This window comes from Acyrthosiphon pisum, chromosome A1 (genome assembly GCF_005508785.2).
Source record: "Acyrthosiphon pisum isolate AL4f chromosome A1, pea_aphid_22Mar2018_4r6ur, whole genome shotgun sequence".
NCBI classification, from domain to species: Eukaryota; Metazoa; Arthropoda; class Insecta; order Hemiptera; family Aphididae; genus Acyrthosiphon; species Acyrthosiphon pisum.
Window position 1 is genome coordinate 103,461,399 of NC_042494.1, and position 9,384 is coordinate 103,470,782.

The following is a 9,384-nucleotide window of genomic DNA, read 5'->3' on the forward strand; positions in this document are numbered from 1 at the left end:
TAAAATAAAATTTCAAACGCTCATAAAAATTTAATTTGAGTTTCTTATAGATATTTTTTTTTTGATAAAGGTAGATTATCCTATAAGGAATCTTGTATTACATTTTAAAATCTTTGTTCTAAAAAGAAAAATTTTTACGAATTATAAACTCAAAATAATTAGGTAATTTTCTTGATTTTTCCATATTTTGTAAATTTTTAAACTTTAAATGCTAATAAAAAAAAACTGTGACTAAGGATTTTTAATATTTTTCAAATGTCATTGTAACAATATAGTAGGAGCCTTGTATTAAATTTTCAAGTATTTTTACTCAACAAATAAAGTTTTATTGATATTCATAGAAAAAAAACTAATTAAATTGGAAACTGAAATTGTCATGTATAGAAAATGGGAATATAAACAACTAGTGAAAATTGCATGTATCTACAGTCATTCGTTTTAAAGTTACACCAAAAACCAAAATCAATTTTCTCGAAAATAGATTTTGTGTAAAAATTCCCGTTTTTTCTTAATTTTTCTTTCGTTTTTCACGGCGCTTTTGAAAACTATAGGAAATTTTACTTTTGACCTCCTAAAGTACCAACTAGATTTACTTTCCTATCAGAAAAGGTACTGTTGAAGAAAATCCAGGCACTTTTACTGTCCTAAAAGGTGATGACAGATACAAAAATAAAAAAAAAAACACACATCATTGTAAAATCAATACATTCATCGTTCCACTCAGAATCTAAAAAAAAGGTCATATAATATATAATAATATGACTTTTTTTTTTTTTACATCTTGGCTCTTCAATTTTTATTACAATAAAACTTCCGTTAACGGTCACCTCTATAGGACGGTCACCTCTATGTAACGGTCAATTTGTTTGGTCCCGTCGAGTGTTATGGGAAAAATACATTAATACTTCTAAATAGCGGGCACTCTAATTAACGGTCAACATTTAAAAGTATATCAAATGGAAAATTATTATTTCAAAATTATTTTTGACAGTTTATCTTAACGAGCTTAATTTATGATGTCGATAAGGCGATAACACTAGTCCGTGACTGTGTATTTTGTCATTTGTGTTCAGTGTATGTTTAAAACGTTTCGAAGTACGTACCTATAATTTCAATGGCGTCCAAACGAAAACATCTAACTTTAACAGAAAAAATAAAATTGTTAGATTTTTACCAAAAAGAAAATGTGAGTGCACGTACTCTTGCACATAAATTTGGAATTGGAAGAACTCAAGCCACCGACTTAATAAAAAACAGAGAAACGATTTTAAAATTATGGAAATCCCACGGTAATGATCAAATGAAAACTACAAAACGTCGTAAAACCGAATCAGGCAATATCAAAGAAGTTGTATACGAATGGTTTTGTGCAGCTCATGCTAAAAATATTCCAATCAGTGGACCAATACTTAAAGAAAAGGCTTTACAAGTAAGTAAAGAATTTGAATGTGAAAATTTTAAAGCGTCAAATGGTTGGCTTGATAAATTTTAATCACGCTACAATATTTCTTTTAAAGTGGTTTGCGGCGAGAGTAAATCAGTTGATACAGAAACAGTGGACGAATGGCGTATAAAAGTCAAACAATTAATTTCTTCTTATGAGCCACGAAATATTTACAATGCAGATGAAACAGGATTATTTTATAAAATTCTTCCTAATAAAACATTAAGTTTTAAAAATGAAATTTGTAGTTCTGGGAAAAAGTCTAAAGAGAGATTGACAGTCATGTTACGCGTTAATTTAATAGGTGAATTTGAAAAGCCACTAATCATAGGTAAATATAAGAAACCTCGTTGATTTAAGAATGTGGACATAAAACGCTTAGACCTACACTGGGAGGCAAATAAAAAAGCATGGATGACACGATGTATAATGACTGAGTGGTTAATGTGGTTTGATGAAAAAATGACAAAACAAAAGCGTAAAATTATTTTGTTTTTAGATAATGCAACATCACATCCTTATTTAAAACTAAAAAACATAAACTTAGTATTTCTACCACCAAATACGACGTCACACTGTCAGCCTCTAGATCAAGGTATAATCCAAAATTTTAAAGTTATTTACCGACAAATGATACTTAGGTGAATATTATCACAGATAGACGTAGTAAAAGATGCTGACGAACTTGCAAAAAGCATTACTGTATTAGACGCTTTGATGTGGATTAAACAGTCTGTAAAGCAAATAACTGGTAGTTGTGTTACTAAATGTTTTAAAAAATCAGGTTTTATTTTGGAAAATTTGCCTGTAGATTTAGATAACACAGATCTTGAAATCAAGTACTAATATCAAGTCATTCAAAATAACAGATAATGACGAAGAGGAAACACATGAAGAAACTGAAGAAACTGAAAAAACTGAAGAACCCGAGTACACTGTATCAAACTATTCTGAGGTTTTAACTCAAATAAAACAATTATCAGCTTTCACTCTTCAAAAAGGTGACATAGATGGTTATGACATGTTAAAAATCGCAGAAATTTATTTTGAAAAAAAGTGTTTAAATAATCAAATGAATCTAAAACAAACTAATATAACTCATTTTTTAAAATTTTAATATGTACCTATTTATAAAAGCTTATGAGATTTTTTTTTAATTTTAAACTGTACCTACCTACATTATTTCGTAAATCATAAATCCAATTTTTAATAAAATAATTAATTATTAATAAATTAATTTTAATTTTATATAATTTTTAATATTTTTAAAATTTGTATGACCTCTATATAGCGGTCACCTGAAAGGTCTTGAACTTCTGTTAGCGGTCACCTCTGTAGGACGGACACCTCTAAATAGCGGTCATTATTTACAGTCCCTTCAGTGACCGCTATATGGAAGTTCTACTGTAATATATTTGGTGGTTCGCGAGTCTCTTCTCGTTGGCCACCCCTGCTATATAATATTATTATTTTGAAAGGTATGTACCCATGTAGGTAAAAAATAGAAAACAATTCTTTATTAACTTCTTATAAAATTCTTATTAATATCTACCAAAACTGTTTACGAGTATTGCTCAAAGTTAAGTTGTATATAATAATATAATCCTAATTAGCCAAAAAATTAAAACATATCTAATGATGGCTATTACATTAAAAAAACGTTTGAATACCCAATTTGAATAATTATGAATGGATACCATTGAAATTAATTATAGATACTTATAGTTTGACCTCTGACCGTTATATTATAATAATGTATTATGTTAATTTTTTTATATTATGCATATAATTATAATTATAGTGAATAATAACAAGAGGTAATATCATATAAACATGATTCGTTAGGTTAGTTTTGTTTATTTGTTTACTGTAGTACTGTGCACATGTCTCCTTGAATTTTATATTAAACTAGCTATGTACCTATTATATATATAGCTATGATAGTATAAATTTACATTTGATAAATTTATTTTAAATAACGAACATTAGAAAATAACACAACTTTTACACAACTTTTGGAATTGATTAAATATAATAAAATATACTTATCTATTTTTTGCATAAATTCATATAACCTTGGTCATATCAATATATTATATGTAATTATTTTCAACATTATAATTTGTTAGGAAATGTATTAAATTATACATAGTAACCAATGTATATTATATTATAATATAATGGAAACTTTTATCATTTCTATTCTGTGTTTTCACGATTAGCATCTCTAAAATATATAATTATAATATGTACCTATTCAAATAATTTGGTCCTTGAAAAAATATAAATCTACTATTTTATGTAGTTTATGGTAGGTATTTCAGTTAAACATCACTGGTATTTATATAAATTTTCTATGGGTTTTATACAATTATTAGCTAAAATTTAATTTATAAGTTACATTTAAAAATGTCTGTTGAAGTTTTAAATAGCTTGGGAAATATTATGGTTGGAGATAAATCAATAATAGTGCAAGATGCTTATAAACGTTATTCAGACATCATAAGTATGAAAGGTTTGAATATGTCTGTATCCACGGGAACCATGTACGTATTTAGATAATGTATAAATTGATTTCTATAATTTTAGATTATATTGTTCGGTGTCATAACACTTTTTGGTAACCATTTTAATATAATTTTTGTATGTTTAAATTATTTTGGAAAACTTACACACGCTTTGGACTTATTGATTATAGTCTACATAGGTGCATTGTATATTATTGAGAAGTTTCAATAGGTATTTATTGATTACTATTTTACCTAGGGATAAAAATCTCGGAAAAATTTTTAAAGCCCCTATAAATATGGAACAATTTGAGAATATTAAAATAATAAATTTCCGAAAAAAACTTGAAATTTTCGAAATATTAATAAAAAAGAGATTTTTTGAAAAGTTAAAAAAGTATAAGAAAAATTACAGTTTAAAAAAAAGATAAAGAAATCTTTTTACTAAATGAAAACAGATTTAATTTTTAGCACTTAATTAATTAATTAAAAATAATATATTATGACATTGTTATTTTTGATCACGCATGTACATACAAAATACCAAAAAAAAAAGAAAAGGTGTTCAGTATTCAAGCCTCAAGGGTATTATTAATACAATTATAGTATTATCAATTATCATTATTCATTGAATAGTTTCTAATGTTTCCATTAATTTTTCGATTTCTTAGGGAAAAAAAAAGATTTTTTCAAAAAATCATTTATTTTATGAATTTTTCTAATTTTTCCTAAAAAATCCGCGGTTCTCAGGGTTTTTCAGGTTTCTCCAGGTTTTTTTGAAGACATTTTGTTTTAGGATATTTTGGTCCTTACTTTTACCCTTATAAATCATCAAGCCTCTATTGGTTAAAAATGATGATTTCTGTTTATGGACATGTTTTGGGCAGTAAAATAGTTTCAATAATGGAATGTGACTATCGAATGTGACTCGACGCTACTGGGTACTTAGAAGTTAGAACTCAGAAGAGGTCTTTTTTTAGCTTATTTTTGTAGGAGTATAGAAAAACTGTTAAACATTTGCAAAATGAATACTGAACTAATCATAACAAGTGTGGTTATAAACTCATAATTTAAATCCACTCAGAATTGTTTGTCGTCATGCAACGATTTATCTTTTTTTTTTTTTAAACAATAATACATAGTATCTTCCGTATTGTGGTGAGTAAAACGAGACGAATGCATAACACCGGTATATCTGTACATTTTTGGGATTTTAGGGATTTTACATAGGTATATTATTATATTTCAATCTACTTTTTTTCTGCTCCACCGCTTCAACAAAAATAACTTTTTATTGCCTTAATAAAAAGTATGCTATTAATATTATTTCAATAGACATATTATAAACAATAGTACCTATATATTTAAATTTCAGTGACGAGAATAATAATTTATTTAATATATACATTTTTAGATATGGACTTCTTGGGCCGAGTGGTTGTGGCAAAACGACTTTGTTGAACTGCATACTTGGTCTTAGTTCATTGGATTCTGGTAAAATATATTTAAAAGCGCAACGTCACTCGGAAATAAGTTACATGCCACAAGTATATTATTATGATTATTAATATAGGATTGTTTTCATATAAAAAATTTGCATAGTTTAATTATTATAATTTATTTGTACATTTTATAGGACATTACGTTGCATAATAATTTAACTGCACATCAAACTTTCATATTTTATGGAAAGTTATATGGAATAAACGAAGAAAATGTAAAAAAGAGGATTAACGAGTTAGTCCATCTACTAAGATTACCGTCGTTAAGCATGCAAATTAAAAACTTAAGGTTAATATTGTTACAATCCTACAGTAATATTTGAACAAAATATATCTTTCACAATAATAATTAGGTATTATAGTAGGATTTCTTTGAATTCATGATGATAGTTGTTAATATGAATGGATTTTTCTATTATCTGAGAATAAGTGTCTTGAATTCTAAAAATTTACATTATACACTTTACACATCACATTAGATACACGGATATACCTTGATTGAGTACCTACTATATCGATGTTTAGCATAGTTTTGTCAATTTATACAGTCATTATAGTTTTAAATGTTTGTTTTTACATTTATTTAACAAATTCATAATTTTATATTAAATACCTTTTATGATATATCTGAAGTACCTATAAAAATCGTGCATATTAGTAAATAATTGTTGCAAGTTAACTTGTTGGATTAGTTTTAGATTCTGAGCGGAGTGATGGATAATATATTGACTTTACAACGATGTGTGTGTGGTTTTTTTCTTTTTTTGTGGTAGGTATGTTTACACTATTTATAGTAGAAAAATGCTTTGATTTCCAACTTCAATATCTTTTCAGGTCGGAAGTGAATTTAGTTTGTAACTTTGCGACAACAAATTAAAAAATAACAGTACTTTATAAAATTATGAGGTTAAAAAAAAATAAGGAAAACGAGAATTTATGCGCTTAACTAGTTTTTGACAAATAGATTTTCTTTTTTTGTTGTAATTCAATAACCAATAACTGTAAATATTTGAATTTTTCAGACGTAGTTTAATTTTAAAAATAATTTTATTCACTTTGAGCGATTTAAAAAAAATTGACGTTTTTAATTTTTATTAGTTATTTTATTATAAATATCGATAAACAATTTTTCAATTGGTCAAAAAGTTTGGAATATTAATACAAGGTTTCTCATAAATGTTATTATAGTTATTTAAAACCATTAAAGATACATATTATACCTACTTGATATTTTTTTTATAAACATTTAAAGTTCAAATTTTCACATAATTTGTCAACATCATTCAAATTTGTAAATTATTTTGTAGTGTATTAAATGTTCAAATTGTATAGCAAAGTCTTGAAAACATAATACAAGGTTCTTTACAATTCATAAATAATTAATACTGGAACCAAATAATCTAAACAATTTTATTATGTTTATTATGTTATTTATTAATATTCAATGTACATATATTATAAAATACAGTTAATATTATAGGCTGACTGACCATTTTCGCTCAGAATCGTTTTTCGTATGCATTGATTGAATTCAAATTTACTGCGTACACAACAGTGAATTGTCCAAGTAGGTATACACTCGAGTATTCGACACCTACAATTAAAAAATGCGGTTACTTACTATTTTTATTTTTATTAAGTATCTACTGCGTGGATATTATAATCTAAGACAATTTTTCAATATTTGCATGTATTTATCGAAATGTGTTGTGTCCTTAATACTTTACAACAAACTTTCAAATGATTAAAAATATTCTGGAAGATAATGCAGTATTTCAATTTAACAGTATGCTTTGAAGTATACATGTATGAGCTATATATACATTAAGTGTAAGCCGAATGTGGAATAATGAAGCAAGAAATGAAAATACGTTTTGTTTCATTGTGATTTGTAACTTACAGGAAACCACCCAAATGCCATTATTGATGTACGAATAATGTTTTACTGTAATTTTAGTGGAGGAGAAAAAAGACGATTATCGTTTGGCGTAGCATTATTCCATGATCCCAAAATTATGATACTTGATGAGCCTACTGTCGGTATGGATCCAGTTATGAGGCAAAGGTAACTATTTATTTTTATGCATCATTACAGTAGTTTTTGTTTTTGAATAACTATGTTATCAGCATTTGGAATCATCTGGTTGAACTCTCTCTGGGAGGAAAAACTATCGTCATAACTACGCATTATGTTGAGGAGGCCATTAAAGCAAACATGGTATTATATAATACTATATATTATTAGCTATTGTTCAGCATTGAACATTTTATTAAAGTAAAATAATTTTGAATATATTATTGTTTTCCTCATCCACCCCCTTCAATTGTCATCATAACACCATTAGTATTTCTTTAAAAATATTATAGGGTTGACTTGGTTATTAAGTAGGTACTAAATAGTAGGTGCATATTACATATTATATATTATATTCTCAATTTAGAGAAAATTAATTAAAAAAATAATCGGAATATTTAACAAATAAGATAATTGAATACTACAGTTAAGTGACGTTACAGTGACATTTGTTGACTTCGTCTTACAAGTGCGTAACATACCAAATATTACGATCAGCAGATCACGTTTAGTTCCGTTAGTTTAAAAATTAGAGTGAAAAACCTCTTATAAAATATAAAGTTGAGATTATTATCTATGCAATGTCATTGGTTTTTTTTATTATATTTTAGTTTTAAAGCAAGTTATGAGTATTTTAAGAAGTACAAACAATGTACAATTATAACTCGCTTTAAAATTAAAATATAATAAAAAAACCTATGGCATTGCCTAAATAATATCTTAGCTTTAAATATTATAAGAGGTCAATTTACTCTAATTTTTAAACTGGCAAAACTAAACGTGATTTACTGAGCGTAAAATTTGCTATGTTACGCACATGTTAGACGGAGACAACACATTTTACTGTAACATACATATAATCGAACACTTGGATATTAATTATTCTTACTATTCATTAGAAGTAGTGTTTTGTATTATCTACTGTATTATCTACTGATATTAAATTATCTTTTTCTATCTTTAAAACGTACACGGTACACATTAATTTTGTATTGTTAACAAAATAATAACTGTATATTTATTATTACCTTATTTCCTTATTGGAGTAGGAAGTTCATTCTTAAAATCTCCACTTAGCTTCTATAATATTATGTCCCTTATATTTGTAAATTAAAACTAATTTATGTAAATATTGTATTACAATTTTTAATAGGTGGGATTTATGCGAAATGGTGTTTTAGTAGGCGAAGATTCACCTAATTCTTTAATATTAAAACAAAACTCATTAACATTAGAAGAAGCATTTTTATCACTTTGTTGTGTACAAGAAAGTGAGAGAGTAAGTACGAAGCTTGAGCTAACTAAATTTAAAATTGATTAAAAATATCCATATAATAGTTTAATTTTAACAGTTACGTTCTTATGACAATGTTTATTTTAAATGTCGTATTATATTAAATTATTCATAGACCTTGTACAGCTATACTCATAAACCAGCTTATACCTACTCATAGACCGGAACTGTCTATATTAGTAACATTAAGCGTCGTCGTCAGAGATAGCGGGCGGGATTAATAATTTAAGTGACTTATACAATATAGTGATCAATGGCATGCACATTGCACACAGTTAAATATATATTTTATTCTTTTCTAAAAGTCGATATGTAGGTAAACTGCGGCAAAACATTTTTAACATAATACTTAACTGTTAAATATGTTATAGCTTAAACTATCATAAAAAATATCGTACATTTAAAATATTAAATTAAATTTTCAGTGAAATGATACAGTTAAAATAGTTACATGATAAAATATTACACGATGGATACATACAATGTAATTAATATGGTCAGATATCTCAATTTGAATATTTAAAGTTAATATTAAGAGGACGCTACCCATACATTTGTTGTCT

General features: G+C 26.3%; 1 protein-coding gene across 13 annotated transcripts in view; it reads left to right on the forward strand.

Moving 5' to 3' along the window:
• LOC100570076 (ABC transporter G family member 23-like) overlaps nt 1-9,384 on the forward strand; it is a 24,363-nt gene that overhangs the window by 8,669 nt on the left and 6,310 nt on the right. For 5 of the 13 annotated variants that reach the window (XM_029487936.1, XM_029487931.1, XM_016807031.2 and 2 more), the window contains 5 exons: nt 5,366-5,498; nt 5,588-5,742; nt 7,411-7,518; nt 7,581-7,671; nt 8,681-8,806. In XM_029487936.1, the coding sequence (XP_029343796.1) occupies nt 5,490-5,498; nt 5,588-5,742; nt 7,411-7,518; nt 7,581-7,671; nt 8,681-8,806 (489 nt within the window). In that variant the 5' untranslated portion in view covers nt 5,366-5,489. Of the gene's footprint in view, nt 1-831; nt 2,446-3,812; nt 3,991-5,365; nt 5,499-5,587; nt 5,743-6,936; nt 7,284-7,355; nt 7,519-7,580; nt 7,672-8,680; nt 8,807-9,384 lie in introns of those variants that run through there. The other 8 variants (XM_029487933.1, XM_029487935.1, XM_029487934.1 and 5 more) reach the window with 8 other exon arrangements.